General features: G+C 47.9%; 1 protein-coding gene across 1 annotated transcript in view; it reads right to left on the bottom strand.

The window, feature by feature from the left end:
• Positions 1–15,685: 15,685 nt before the first annotated feature.
• Positions 15,686–16,305, bottom strand: part of Arhgap19 (Rho GTPase activating protein 19) — a 34,934-nt gene continuing 34,314 nt past the window's right edge. Inside the window, exon 12 of the mRNA XM_051200036.1 lies at positions 15,686–15,822. Coding sequence (XP_051055993.1) covers positions 15,686–15,822 — 137 coding nt within the window. The remainder of the gene's footprint in view (positions 15,823–16,305) is intronic.

Below are 16,305 nucleotides of genomic sequence, written 5' to 3'. Positions count from 1 at the left end.
CTTTATGCTGTAAATATATGTTTCTCTTATTGGTTGATGAATAAAGCTGTTTTGGCCAATGGACAGGCAGGATTTAGCCAGGAGTGAAATCCAAACAGGAATAGAGAAAGGTAGTTGGATGGAGTCAGGGAGATGCCATGTAGCTGCCCAGGAAGTAAGAGGCCAGGCATCACCGGTAAGCCAAGAGCACGTGGAGATACACAGATTAACAGAAATGGGTTAATAATTAATTAAGAGAAAGCTAGCCAATAAGAAGCCTAAGCCATCAGCCAAACAGTTTTATAATTTGTACAAGCCTCTGTGTGTTTATTCGGGACTAAATGGCTGCAGGACCTGGCAGGGCAGAAACTTCTGTCTATGCCTACTTCTCTACTTGTGCCCTCCTTTCTTCATCTTGAACTGCTCCGAACCTCTAAGAACGCTCAAGACAGCCATTCAAGCCTGGCTTCCTGGCCCTCCGCTGACGGCTCAGAGCCCCCTCCTCAGGCTCCTCTCTCAGCCCCATTCCTGTCAAGTCAGGGTTTGGGTACTTCCCCAAGTCCTCCATCAGCTGAAGAAACTCCCTCCTCTGCTCACTGCCCTCAGCAGACAGTGCAGAGGGTTCCTAGTGCAGGCGCTGTGCATGCTGGGGATGCCATGAATAAATATGGCCAGCATAGCCCAGAAGCCACTCTCCCCTTCCTCCTTTCTCCCTGCTGGCACAGGTGAAGTGAGGACTGGCCGAGTCTCAGTTCCTGGGCGTAGTTATCCCTTGAGTTCTCTGTGCTTTCAAACGAAGCCCCTCCCTAGCACACTTCTCTTTAATGATACATTTTATTATTATTTTTAATGTGTATGAGTGTTTGACTTGGTGTATGTCTGAACACCATGTGCATGCCTGATGCTCACGGAGGTCAGAAGACAGCACTGAATTCCCTGGAACTGGGTTGTTGTGAGCTACCATGTGGGTCCTTGGACTTGAACCTGGACCCTCTGTAAGAACAAATGCTCATAGCTGCTGAGCCCTGTCTCCAGCTCCTGCCCTGTAACATCTTTTTTTTTTTTTCAAACCACTTTAAGCTTCATTCTCCCACAGCTCTCTGATTAGAAGCGTGAGAGTGTGTGCGCGCGCGTGTGTGCTTTGTGTGTGTGTGTGTGTGTGTGTGTGTGTGTGTGTGTGTGTGTGCTCCAGACCCTGAACCAGGTCTCCAGGTCTCCATGTCTGCTGGAGACTGTTGGGAAATTTCCCCACTCTTACTGAGGGACACAGGAATAAACACTCCTCCTCGGGCTCACACCATGTCACATAATGTTGCCTGGATCCAGGGCAGCCCTCTTACGACCCTGAGAGCCACAAAGCCGAAGACAGGGGGACCCTAAGGGCTGCCAAATCCAACAACCTGAGTTCCTTGGAACTCACATAAGGGATCAACAAAGTTGACCTCTGACCTCCACATGTGTGTTGTGGCTTGGACACACTCCAACTCCCACACGAGAAAATAACCTTTAAAAAAAACCAACCCTAAGACTCGGTGATAATGCAGAGCTTATGAATTCACTATCCTGGACTTGTGCCACCTCTGGCCTTCTCAGAACAGACAGTGGTTAAAGACTTCGTTTTCTAAGCTGATCTGAGTGTTCCAAGACTGGTGACCAAAAGCCACCCACAAAACCAGGTGAGGCAGTTCACACTCGCTGAGCACTGTGGGATGCCAGACATCTGTCAGTCACGGACCTCGGTGCCTTCCCATTACTCCTGTCCCCGACCCAGGAGCTGGGAGGGAGTCCCCGGTGGTACAGCCCAGGATGTGAGACTTGCAGGTAAAAAGACTTGTGCTCACATCCAAGGACCCGGTGCTGAAGGGGACAAAGCCCAGGTGTGTGGCTCCAGGCCCTTTCTCCTCCATCATGTGTGGATGAGCCAGCTGCTCATCACCTCTCAGACACAGGTCAGGAGTGGCTCTCCTTTGAAAGCACAGAGGACTCAAGGGACAGCACCCAGGAATCAGGCTCAGTCAATCCTCCGCTTCACCTGCCTTTGACTCTTTTCTCGAATGTGACTATGTTCTCAGGATAGCTGCCCCATGAGGGAAGAGTCATGGCCACCACAAGCCCTTGTTTCACATCCAATAGCCAGGACCAAAAAGAACCTGGACTCCCCCAATCCTCTCCCCAGCTTGAGGTCCATTGGCCAATCCTGGACCCTAAACTGCCTCCTCCAGACAGCCACTGTGAGTCTGAACTGGGTGTCGCTTCCTGGCTCTGTGTCCTGGGCAAACCAACCTCCTTGTGACTTCTTGTGCCTGGCCCCATGAGCCGTAGGGAGCATGCTTCTCCCTCACGGTTCCTCCAGATCATTCATGTGTTCAGATGACACTGGGTGCATACTTACTGGGCACAGGGCAACAAATGAGCATCAGAGTTTCAGAACACAACAGAGGCCCAGTTCCTGACCTTGAGGAGTGTTCAGCCTGGCTCCAACAAGATGGACAGACAGACATCATCACACAAATGTGTGGAGAGAGAGAACAGCTAGTAATGGCGGTTTACATCTATTAGTCCCAATACTCCAGGAGAGTCTAAGAGTTCGGGGCCAGCCTGGGCCACATATGAGAGTTTCTCTAAAACAAACAAACATAAAAAAGGTATGTAGAGCCACAATAAGTGTTGTGAAGGAAGTGTGTCCTGTGGAGATGGAGGAAAGAGGCTAGTTCAGATTACCATGACAAACGTTTAACAAGCCTGACTGGACTCTACCACATCAGCATTCAGCCAATGGCCTGTGCTACAGACTGATGCTTGGCCTCCTCCCAATGCCCAGCCTCCCCAGAGAAATTTCCAGAAAGGAGGAGAGCAGGTTGACTCTGTCCTTCTCCATCCTGGCGGCCAATTGAGAGCCTCCTGGTAGATGGTGAACATGGGTAAGGAACACACGCCTTGAGACAGCCAACATGAGCCCTAGAACCTTCCCTAGCTCAAGAGCCATAGAAGAAAGAGAGCTCAATGTTGGGTGTGGTATCACATGCCTTTAATCCCAGCATGAGGAGTCAGGGGACCTCTGAGTTTGAGGCCAGGCTGGTCTACTGAGCAAGTTCTAGGACAGCCAGGGCTACACAGAGAAATCCTGTTTTGAAAAAAACTAGAGAGAGAAAGAGTTGGAAAATATTCAGTGCCAGATAGCTTTCTGTACTTTGCCTTTGCCAAGCTCCCTTCTCCTTGGCAAAGTTCCCCGAACATGGGGACCAGGCCTGGTACCAGATTGGCCCCAGGAGGCCGACTGTATCTTCACTTCCTGGTGACTGCCTCTGGAGGGACCACTGGCAAAACTCTGAGATGCCAGGATGTGGAGTTCTCCATCCCCACCGGGGCCTCTGGGATCGCTCACACAGGTGCACTGTTTCTTCAGGGAAGAAGCCACAGTGTTGGGTCACTGCCACTAACACTGATCCTGCCCTGCGTCCCCATCGCCACCGTGTGGATCTCCACTCAAGCCCTCAGGACCCAGTGCCAGCCAATCTGGCTGTCACACCCTCATGCCTGCTGTCGCACGGAGGGGCTACATGGAGCTCATGTCCTCTTCTGGGGCACATCACCAACTCCCTGGGTCTGGGAAATCAAAAGCAGCTCCCTGGGGCTGCCCCGCCTACCATGTCCAACCGTGTGTTCTCAACAAGCCAAGTGTATGATGCAGGGTGCCAGTATGTGATACACTTTTGTAGGCACACCCCCTTCCCTGTGCATACATTCCCCGTGCAGGGCTCTGTGGAACACTAGCGAGCTGCAGACACCCTTCCAGCCTTCAGGAAGTCCCTGGTTTGGGAGGCAACTGTAAAGGAACAGAACCATTCACTAGACACATTCACCAACAGACACAGAGTGCAGATGGCTGTCTTAGCCTGACATCGATGACTGAGCAGGTGGCAGTTGGAGAGAGCTTCCCCCACAGAGATGCTGAGGCTAGAGGGGCCTCTGAACCCAGGGTCTGAAGGCCTGGCTGCAGGGCAGCTTAGAGAAAGGAGGTGAGCGCCGGTGGTCAGCCAGCAGGGTAGGCTGGCTGAGTGTTGAGGGACCAGAGCATGTGAACAGGGACTCAAAGGTGCCGTGAATCCTATGCACTGAGATGCAGAGAATGAAGACATAGAGAGCCATTCTGAGCCGAAGTCCCGCAGTGAGCCTCTCTAGCTTGCCTCTCCTCAGGCCTATTATGCAACTCACAGTAACATGCTGGCCCTCCCACCCAGTCAGGACCCCAGAATGTTAAAAATATACAAACTGAATAGATGGGTTCTTGAGTTCAGAGTGCAGCTTCCTCTTAGTAAGCATCCACAGGTCCAGAATGTTTTGCCCTCTAATCAGTCTTCATCTGGCCAGGTATGGCTTCCTAGCCTTCTGCCCCACAGTCCAGACTGTGGTGGCGTTCCTGCTGAGGCCTCCATCCATGTGCTGATCCCTCAGCGCTCCAGGCCTGGGAGATGCAAAGGTTAAAGGATTCTAACCCTGCCCGGGAAGGAAGCACAGAGCACAGTGATCATGTTCAAACTGCAGTGGGACTCCCCCTGGTGTCCCACTGGAAGCAAGCCGCCTTCTTTGGAGAGGAATCTTTGGGTCTTAGTGGAGCCGACATGAATGTTTACAGCAGGACAGCTGTAAGCAGTACAGCGTCTTCTCTCATGCTCTGTGGCCATTTGTTTCTTTTCTCTTTGGGCGGGGTAAGGGTCACAGGGACTTGCTATGTCAGTCAGGCTGGTTTCAAACTCCTGATTGTCCTGCCTCAGTCTCCAGCATGCTGGCATTGCAGGCATGTACCACCACAACCAGCCATTTCCATCTGAGTCCCTTCCCTGATGTAACATCTGCTTGGATCTTTGCCCACTTTTAATTGGGTTATTTTCTTCAATTAATAAATTATAAGAGTTCTTTACCCATTCAGGATGCACTCCTTCAATACATGACTTGTAAATACTTGATGTGTTTCATGGGTCTGCAGATCCTTTTATAGCTTTTGAATCTGTTGTATGCATAATTTTTTTTAATTTTTCTGATAGCCACAATAAGAAAGTGAGCATGAATATCTGTAAATAAATGAGCACATGCACATACATAAAGCAGGTGAAATTTATTTTTATATATTTCACTTAATATATCTGAAATTTTATTCTTTTTAACATGTAACACATAATCAAAGTTAAAGCTATTTCTTTGGTACTAACTTCAAACATAGCCTGTATCAGCTGTATGACGCAATGTGTATAAGCAGGATTTCACACCCATCCTTCAGCTTCCACTCAACATAGGACACGGTGCAACTGTCCCTTACACATGCTCTCCTTCCCTCCTCACGAGGGACTAGATGATATACAAAGTCCCCTGGAGGCATTGTGTCCAACTCTAGCAATGGTCACAGTCTCCAGCTCTGAAAGCTTTAGTTACATGAACTGTCAGGGACCCACTTGAATACATCTACAAAGTTAACCTTCACAGAGAGCAGAAGGACACGGTCTGCATAGACGCTGCTCCTTCAAGCCTGCCTGCCCCAAGTTCACAGCTGATTGTCCCTGTCTCCTCCTTCCTTTCTAGCTCCAGGCTCCCCTTGCCCTCCAATACAGCGGTCGATGAAGGAACTTTGCCCAGAAGGGTGACCTCCCACCACTGAGAGGGCTGGATCCTCAGCTCCACTCTGGCCAGCTGTAGTCTTCTAGTACCTTCTGGTGCTGCTATGGAAATGCTAAGCAGAGCCCCACCATGGCTGAGCTCTATGCCCTTGGCTCAGAAGCAGCATGAGCACAAGCCCAACATGGCTAAATGCAGCCTCAACAGACATGTGTGTGCATCCCCTGATAACCGCCTTCCCCCATCAGAAGGATGCCTTGGGGAAGCAATCCACCCCAAGAGGGAGGTGGTAACTTAAGGGCGAGAGGAGCCCGTTTGATTTCCGAGGTAGGAACACTGAGCCTCCAAGCACACACTGTATTCTGTGAAACAGAACTCTGATTTTCCAGGCCAAACGGTACCAGCACTGAGTGTTCAGCAGGCAGCCCCACGCACCCTCAGGCTGCTTCTGGGATAAGGGCATGTGGTCAAACTAGTAAATTTGCATAAGCACCAACCTGTTGCTGGGTGGCTCTGAAATGAGAGCCCTGGTCAGAAACATGTTGTATAACAGTATGCTGCTGAGAGACACTTCCTGAACAGCCAGATGGGCTGGCAAGAGTATTTTGGAAAGGATAGCAAATAAACACCTCTCTCACCAGGACAAACCATGCCTCCTCCATGATGGAAGGGGTCCAGCGTGACCCAACCTGCCAACAGGTGGCTGACTGCCTGGTCCCTCTCCTCAGAAGTACGTTTCTAAAGCACCTATGAGACATTTCCCATCGTCTCCGACCCATGCCGTTCTTTTTCTCAGGGTCTCCCCCCGGCCCAGCAGCAATAGGTAAGTCTTCAGTCTAGAACCAGCTTAGCAAGAGCCAAGCGTTCAGGGGTTTGTGTCCACACTGAGCTGGCTGTAACTGCTGCCACCTCTCAAGAAGCAGCACCAAGAGAGAGCGCTGGACACCTAGGCTGGGCTACCAGTCTCCACTGTTAGGCCGAATGTCAGCACTCCTGGAACAGGAAAGAACTTTGCCTCTCTAGGCTGTTTCCTCATTCTTGATACAGAATGGAAACACAAGGGTGGCCGAGGTCAGCAGCACCTCACAGAAGGAAGGGAGGGTAACAAGGAAGGCTAACTAACGGCTGAGTCTCCTTCATATCTTCACAGGTCTTTGGTTCTAAACAATGTAAGAAAATATCCCTCACAAGAAGCACCTTTCACTTGCTAAGTTCTAAAAAGTTATTAGCTATAGTCTAGCAAGGTGGCTCAATGGGTCAAGGTGCTTGCCGCCAACCCTGAAACCCTGACAACTCAAGTTCAATTCCCAGCAACCACATGGTGGAAGGAGCAAACTGACTCCCCAAGTTGTCCTCTTGACATCCACTACATGCTGAGGTGTGTGTGCGTGCATGCACACACACACATAAATAAATGTAACTTGAAAATTGCTACTTTCTATGTACAAGACAGTGGGTTTTGTTATGATATTTAGATATATAATATATATTTGTACTTTGCTTGTGTTCACCCTCCCTCACTGGTAACCTCAGCTGGTCCCTTTGCTTCCCTAAAACAATTCCCCTCCTGTTTTCTACTATTACATCTTAATGTGTAAATTTTAATTTGCACATTTAATTTTTGTCTACTTTTAGTAAAGTGTTTTCTGCATGGATATCAGCCTGTAGGACAGTAGGAAACAGGTGTTTTATTCCTATTCCTATACTCTGTGTGTGTGTGTGTGTGTGTAACAACACCTACTTGGGGATCAGAGAACAACTTGTGGGAGTTAGTTCTCTCTCCTTCCACCATGCAGGTGCTGATATGACAACTCATCTGCTCTAGACTAAGTTTTTAATGGTTTGGGGTCTTTCTAACTCACTTCACTTCCATCAAAAATAAGCCAAAGACAGGAAGATTTAAGGTGCGGCTCCACCCTTTCTACAGCTTATTGCCTAAACATTGAGTGATAGGTCACTTCTGCCATCTAGTGGCCAAAATAGTGATTACAGACACACAAGACAGTGTTACCCCTTAGGCGACATGTAGCTTATTGAGTGAACACTGGAAATTAAATGTGGGTTTTCTGAATTGAGATATAATGTCTGTGCAACTGTATACTAGATCTTAAAGACTTTGTGTTGGGGGAAAAGTTAAAACCTAACACCTAACAATTGTTTCTGCTGACTTTAGACCTTTTGAGGTGGAGGGTGTAGCAGGGGCCATCATATGGCGGATAAGCCCAGGGTGGACTGCACCAGGGGTCTACCTGGGGGAGAAGTTCTCTTGCTTCCAGGGTAGCACCCTCATCTTGTGACGTTGGATATAAAATGCCTGAGGTGCAGTGGGTGCTCAGTTTTAAAAAAAAAAAAAAAAAAAAAAAAAAAAAAAGTGTTATCCCTCCTCTCAGAGCGGATGGCTAGCTAGCATGGTTAATTCTCTCTTCCTCCTTCAACCCCAACTGATTAGAATCCCATAGTGGGAAAGCGCCAGTCTGGGCCCTGACTACTCCCGCTCTGTGCCCACTGTGATTGCTGCACAAGGCACTGGCTCTCAGCCTTTGCTGTCCTCATGTCACCCTTCCCGCGCTCGCCTGCCTTCCCAGCGAGCCTTCTCTCCTCCCTCTGGTAGCCTTTATCAGTCCCGCCACTGGACACAAAACTACCCACCCCTCTCAGTGTGGCCCTGAAGAAAGCTGTTCACCTGGGAACTGGTTAAACATGCATGTTTTGGGATTTCAGACATACAAGGCCAGGAACTCCTGGAGTCCCACCCAGCTGTGTTTCCTGCAGTTGGTTTCCTCTGCGTCCAAGCCTGAGAGCTGCTGCTCGGCACCCTACATGCCAGGCCCACTGCTACCATTTAAGGTGCAGAGGACCTGCTCCTGCTCCTGCTCCCTTCTACCCGCTGTGGAGACAGTCCTGTCCTGATTCTCCTACACCTCTACATCCATGGCAACCCTCACCAACTTAGTCATGAGCAAACTTCCCATGACAGTAAACGGCCATGTTATTGGTCTGCCACTTAACTGTGCTATACTTTTTATCATTATTTTAGTTAGAGGTTACTCCTCTAATTATCAAAAAACCCAAACCTTTCTGCAAGCAGCATCCTCACATCCTGTTTACTGTGTCTCCTGAGGCTACATGTGTAAGTACACTCTATGACGTCACACAACAGCAAAATTGTGTAATGATGCATTTCTCAGAATGTATTCTCATCAATAAACAATGCATGCCCTTTTCACACTACACTTTTATTTCCGGTTATTTCTACCCCTCCTGAGGTACTGCCATAGATATTAATCATCAAACATGATGAGTGCAACTGTGCAAGTACAAACTTAAGTCTGTAACTGTTTCGGCCATCATGTGCCCAGAGAGCCCGTGTCCGTGTGTCCGTGCTGTGTCCGTGTGTACAGCTGATGTCTTCCTAGTTAGTCTGAACTAGCTTTGTCAGCACAGCGGCTGCAGCCCTGTGGGCTCTTCACCCTTCCGGCCCATGGTGGCTTCCTTTCCTTCTCTTTTGCCCACACATTTGGTTTGACTGAATTAATCATTTCTTAATACCAAGGCTCTAAGAGTAAAAACAGCTATTTCTAGAAATTTTTAAAGGGAGTTGGATGCACTTTGTAAAATGGAATCCACTGGGGCACACAGCCCAAAAGCTACTATCCCCACAATACGGAGTAACCCTGAGTGAAGCAGTAACTTAGACAACCTGCTCTCCTCAAGGAGTAGGCCACCTACCCCAGGACTCAAAGCTGTGTTGTGTTTGGTTTGGTTTTTGAGACAAGGTCTCTCTGTGTAGACCTGGCTGTCCTCCAGGACTCTCTGTAGACCAGGCTGGCCTCAGACTCACAGAGACCCACCAGCCTCTGCTTCCCAAGTGCTGGATTAAAGGTGTGTGTGCCACCATACCCAGCCTTATTTTGTTTTGAAATGATCTTGCTGATGTGGTTCAGGGGGCCTCAACTCACACCTTGCCTCTGCCTCCCAAACGCTAGGATTAGAGGTGTGTGCTCCCTCATCTAGCGGACTCTCTTCACATGAGCCCACTTCTCCTAACCCCCACATACCCTCCCCCACTGGAAAACACACCCAAGAAGAGCGCTTTGCAGAGGTATCGTGCCCCTCAGAACAAGAAGCCACTTCCCTTCAAAGCAATGTCAGCCACAGATATGAAACAGAAATTTAATTTCAGAATATTACATGAATATAAAAACAATATATATGATAGTTTCTTTATAATTACATATATATGCAAAATAATCAAAAGTAACAAACAGGTGCAACCTTCTCCTAAGAACCCTTTTGGGGGTCAGTGAGCGAGCGTATGGGACAAGCACAGGCAAGCCCTGCTGAAAGGCCTGGGGGGGGGGACAGAATGCCCTCCCTACAGCCCACTGCTCCAAGCATCCCAGAGGCATGCTCCAAGGCTCTTTCCAGTGGGCTGCGGCCTCACACATTCCAGTTTCCATGGTGACACAAGCTATTTATCCTCCATCTCCTCACTAGCCCACCTCCATCAACTCCACACTGCTCTCAGCATTAGCTGTCTAGTTTAGTAAAGCCAGCTTTTGACAGGTGAGTCTGCCATCGGGTTAACAAGTACTGGGGTCACACAAAAGCTTCACCTCAGGAAGCCAAATTCTAGGACAGTCCTATTGGTTTAGAGTCAATCCTAACTTCAGTCTGAAGGCTTCAGGGTATAGGAGAGCAGCATCCTATTTCTGTAGTCAGCATCCTATACTACCTCATCTCCCAGGGGTGTTTCCTCAGCAATCATAACTGACTCCAGGAGGACCTTCCAAGTAAAGCACATCCTGGATGGAGGGCCAACTGTGGGTTCCCTCCCCTGTGCATATCAGCTGTGCTGGTAGTGAATGTCTGGTGCTGAAATACAACCATACAACCAATATCTCCTAAGCCTCATTCCCTTCGCTCTGTGTGTGTGTGCGTGCGTGCGTGTGTGCGTGTGTGTGTGCGTGTGTGTGTGCGCGTGCGTGTGTGTGCGTGTGTGTGTGTGTGTGCGTGCGTGTGTGCGTGTGTGTGTGTGGGTGTGTGCGTGTGTGCGCGTGTGTTTTGAGGGGGGGAGGTTCAAGCCTGATCACTGAGTTCAGTGAGGAAATCCACTTCTGTGAAAGATGAGAAAAAGGCTGCAGTCTCTACTCATCCACCCAGTGCAGACCCAAATCCAACATGGTCTGCCTCTTCAGACTTGTGTCCCCCTGGCAAAAATATACTACCCTATGTTGACACAACATCAAAGCCTGTGGCAATTAACCCCAGAAATAAAGGAAAGGTACTTCCAAGAGATTGCTCCAACATGAAAAATAAACACAACAAATATTCTTTAAGACATAGGTTAGCTGGGTACTGGTGGCACAAGCCTTCCTTTAATCCCAGCACTGGGGAGGCAGAAGCAGGAGGTCTCTGAGTTCGAGACCAGCCTGGTCTACACAACAAGTTCCACGACAGCCAAGGCTACACAGACAAACCCTGTCTCAAAAAACAAAAGACACAGGTTAAAAACATTAGTTAAATACTGGCTCAAAAAAAGTAACTGTACACCCTGTCAGAACGGCAAGAGAACCCTCTGGAGCAACAATGAAGTGTTTGTCTCAGTTTCCCAGAAGACACCACAGGGTTAGAATAGGTACATATTATAAGACACAGAAGGAAGACTGTGTGCTTCCTCAAGTTTACTCTGCACTGGATCACAGCTTCTATAAGAAAAAAAATGACCTATAATATCCCTAAGGCAAGAGACTGAGTATCCAATAAATAAATAAAACACACTGCCCAAGAGGCCAGCTACAGACAAGCATGTGCATGGGGTAACTGTCTCTCTCCACCCTCCCCAGACCACCCCTGGTCATTGCTCACACCCATCTCCTCAATCCTCCCTTTCTCTCTCTAACAGAAGGCAAACCCCTGGGGACATCATGGCATTGCTCGACTCTCTCTATCTGGTGACACATTACAGTATGGTGGAACATACATAAAGCAAGCTTCATGCGGGGGTGGGGGGTGGGGGGTGGGGGAGAGAACTACTTAGATTTGGTGATACAAAAGGATTTCTATTTGACCTCACTATATACCTGGTACAAGAAATTTATTTAAAAAGAAATCAGCTTTTCTTAGTAACAACAACAACAACTACAAGCAAAAAAAAAAAAAAAAAAAAAAAACCTAGACAACTGATTTTGCTAATGAAGATCTTTAAGAATGACCTAGAATACTTGTAGAGAAAGGAACTTAAACACCACCACTGCTCCCAAACTATCCATCTGGAAGGCCAAAACCACATTTTCCTTTACCACTGCTGTGAATACAATAAAATAAACAGTATAGTATGGAAGAGTGGGGTGGCAGACAGACACAGCAATAACACAGCATTCTCAACTGTCTATCATTAGGTTGGCAAACCGTATTTTGCTGTGTACCTGGTTCCCCACAGTGGGCTGAGAATGGCTGCATAGTTCTAGTCAGCCCATGCCTCACCGGCCTCACCCACCACCTGCCGCTCAGTGGGCAGTGGCTCTTGCTTCCTGTGCCCACCCTGACAAGAAGGCAGTGAGCAACTGTCCTAGATCACCAGGGACACACAGCTGCTTCCTGTGGGAACTCTTTATTAGATCCTGCAGATCTACAAATACTGCTGCGCATTTCTTTCCTGGTTCCAAGCTGCTCTCAGGAGACAGTTGAATGGCATATTTGATACCTAGCAGTGTGGGACAGGAACCTACTACTAGAGCCAACCAGCCCCTCCTGGCTACTGCAGACTGCAGCACACTCTGGGTAGCAGATCTTGACTCTTCCCAAGTCACAGGGCTCTGGCATAAAGTCTTACAGTGGCAGCAGAGATGTTTTGGATGAGAGGACACTAAGGAAGGAAGCAAGTTAACCACATAGCTATTCCCACATCACTGAGGGGAAGATAGTGAGGCATGGGGTGCAGCTTAATAGCTGAAACCTGTTAAAATATACTGTACTGAACTCTCTTTCATGGCCATGTCAAATGCCCTATATTAGACACAAGAAATGGTAATCCTTTGAACACAAATAAGATAAAGAGATTTCTCAAGCTCAAAATGAAAAGTATCAAAGGCATTTAACTTAGAATCCACCTAGGAAATGAATCTAAATGGCTTTTAAAACAAGTAAATAAACAATCAATTACTCACTATTAACAACATGGAGAAAAGCCCCAAATACCAATTAAAGTAGAGCAATCCACTAAGACTAACAGGACTTTTAAAAACTATTACTAGCAATTAAACATAAATTTCTTATTTTGAATAAACAGAACTGTCCTGAGCACACTGACTAAGCACAGCTGGGCCCACCCACTGCACTGTGTAAGCTGGCAGGTGTCCAGTGGCTCCTGATGTTAGAAACAAACACAGAGCAGAGCACACTCTCAGAGGCACAGCTTCAAAGACACCAGTGACAGGGTTAGAGGGGTCAGTTCATCGTGGTTCGATTGGCTTTCACAGTTTTCAATGCAGAAAGCAAGCTGCAAACTTCACTGGGAAGAGAATATCACCTGTCCCACCAAAGAGGAACTTCACGTGAACAACAGGGGAACTCTAGTGACCCTTCAGAGGAACCCTAGGTGAAAACAGAAACAAGAGGATCAGACATCAATTAAAACATTCATTTTTTTTTAAATGCCCCATCTAAAAGCTACAGAATCTATACTTTAGTATTTTCTCCACATTTGGATTAAATAATGTGAGAGTTTGACCCTCTACCATGTAAATATCATCAAGTCTGCTTGGTTAATCCCAGCTTGCTCTTTTTTTGTTGTTTTTTTTTTTTAATTTTATTTAAATTAGAAACAATCTTATTTTACATATCAATCCCAGTTTCCTCTCCCTCCCATCCTCTCATGTCCCCTCACCCCCCATCCATTCCCCAGGGAGGGTGAGGCCTTCCATGAGGGATCATCATGTCAAGTTATTTGGGGCAGGGCCTAGCACCCCCCCCCCCACGTACCTAGGCTAAGGGAGTATCACTCCTTGGGGGATGGGCTCCCAAAGTCCATTCATGCACCAGGGATAAATCCTGGTTTCACTGCCAGAGGCCCTATAGACTGCCTAGGCCTCCTAGCTGACGCCCACTTTCAGGGGCCAGGTTTGGTCTTATGCCAGTTCCCCAGCTGTCAGCCTTGCTCAGGTCAGCTGTCTCTGTGGGTTTCCCCAGCATGGTCTTGACCCCTTTGCTCATCACCCCTCCCTCTCTACAACTGGGTTCCAGGAGTTTGGTCAGTGCTTAGCTGTGGATGTCTGCTTCTGCTTCCATCCAGCTTGCTCCCGATACGGGAGGAGGTGTGCTGTCGTTTCACAGATGCAGAGCCTGCAGCCCACAGAAGCTGACCTGCCCAGGGTAGAAAGCCAGCAAGCACTAAGATGGAGCTGACCCAAGTCTAAGTGAGTGTGGAGCTTGTGCCCTGCTCACCAGAGGCCATTTAACTAAACCAGGAGCAGCAAGCCACGGACACTGCCGAGACAAAGACAAGAGCAAAAGGGTTAAAGGCGTGTGGGTGTGCATGAGTGTGTGCTGGCGGGACAAGGCGCTGAACCCAGGACACTGCAGGTGCCAGGCAAGCACTCCAACACTGATCCTATCTATCCTAAAGTCTGACCTATGACCCTTGCCTCCTTGATGCAGGGATATGACAGTGCAGACGAGGTAACTATCATACATCATAGTCAATGTCTGTTCTTCAGTAGTGATGACAATTCAATGGAAAGTTACTTCTGTCTGGCTCAGTTAGCCAGACAAGGCTTCAAAGAGGAGCAGGAGGGAAGGATCAGCTGGACTTGGAAGAACTGGAAAGGTTTGACTACTGCAAAGAATGCCCCTTGATGAGTGGGCGCCCCATCATGTGTTCTTATCTGGGGTAATTCTGCCCCTGTATCCTCAAGGTACACTGGTAATAATCAAAACAGAGGGCAGGATGCTAGTGGCATCTGCTGGATCAAAGCCGCTAGATATCAGCAATGCACAAGGCAGCTCTACACAGGAATATGACCCAAGTGTCAACAGTGGCCAGGCTAAGAAGCCCTTGGCTAAACAGAAGTCTCCACCAAGCTATTGGTGGTGACAGTGACAGTGCACTGTTTCTTCTGGGGGTGATTCCAGCATCAGTGTCAAGAACAGCCAGGATTGTATCCATTGTTCTGTAAGAGATACGTGGCAGGCTGGCTCCTGAGCTGCAAGCTTGGAGACTGAAGAGTTCAGACCTAAAGATGCTATTTGGGAGTGAGCTGTGGAAACAGATGAAGGCCCTAAGTAGGGAAAAGCAAGAGAGAAGAGTAGAGAATTTAACTCAATTACCCAATAGCAAGCTAGTTCTATATAATGCCTAAAATCCCTGCTTCTTGGGAGGCAGAAGTAAGAAGATTGCAAGCTTAAGGCCAACCTGGGGAACCTTAGAGAAATCATGTCTCAAAAAGGAAAGAAAAAAAATCTAAGAAGGGAGGGGGCTGCCTAAGAATGTAGCTCAATAGTAGAGCATGTGTGAAGCCCTGGGTTCAATCCCATCACCACAACTAAAACCGACAGAAGCAGGGGGCTGGCCTGTAACAGTAACCCATAGTAACCAGGGGAAAGGTTAAAGAGGAAGACAAGAGTGGTGTGTCATTAGGACACCAGATGAAGGCACCAGAAGAGAGAAGGAAGGTTCTGACATGTGACGACACCATTCCTCATCCACCAAAATGTCATGCATTATTTGCGGGCCGCTACTCTCCTGAAGAAACTCCTTCCTTTCCTCCCAAAGCAGAGTTGTCAAGATAGAGAAATGACTTTCTGCTTATCTTTAAAAATGAAAATAGCAAAAGGCATAATTAATACAGTATATTCTTTAAAAAAATAACTCATACTTTGATTTGTGAATTTTTTAAATATTTGGATATGAATAACTCAAATACTAAGCTTGCTTCCATAGCACAATTCTGTGCAAAAGGAAGGGAAGAAGAGAGGTGGGCTCAGGCATTCATCAAAGTGAGACCATACTGAAGCGGAATTTCCTAGAAAAGAATAAAGCTGCATCACCATGATTTTGTTATGACGGGCTTAGGACCCAAGGCTTCACATGTGTGCTCTACCTCGGAGCTACACGGCCAACACACTTATCCTCTTTCTGCTGCTGATATACCAAGTAGTAACTGAACTTCCAGAAATCCTCCAGCTGTCCCTCCTGAGTGCTGAGATTCCAAATATGCAGACCATGCCTGCAGCCTTTCAACAGAAGAGCTCAGAGCAGTCCGTGATCGTGGCACTAAAATATCCTCTCACTCTTTGAGAAACCCTGTCTCCAAAAACAAAAATAATAATAATAATAATAATAATAATAATAATAATCCCCTCTGTACTAAAGAGCTTCAAAATCATGCTAACATGAGTCCCAAGATCCTTCTGCATCAGAAAAGCTTTGGTGATGCCAGGCAGTGGTGGCACAGGTCTTTAATCCCAGCACTCAGGAGGCAGAGGCAGGCGGATCTGAGTTCAAGGCCAACCTGGTCTACAGAGCCCATTCCAGGACAGCTAAGGCTACACAGAGAAATACTGTCTTGAGAAAAGAAAGAAAAGGAAAGGAAAAGAAAGGGAGAGGAAGAGGAGAGGGGGAGAGGGGAGGAAAGGAGAGGAGAGGAAAGGAGAGGAGGGAGGGGGAGGGGAGGAGAGGAGAGAGGGGAGAGGAGGGGAGAGGAGGAGAGGAGAGAG

This window comes from Phodopus roborovskii, unplaced genomic scaffold (assembly GCF_943737965.1).
Source record: "Phodopus roborovskii unplaced genomic scaffold, PHOROB, whole genome shotgun sequence".
NCBI lineage: Eukaryota > Metazoa > Chordata > Mammalia > Rodentia > Cricetidae > Phodopus > Phodopus roborovskii.
This window is presented reverse-complemented; position numbering and strand designations above follow the sequence as displayed.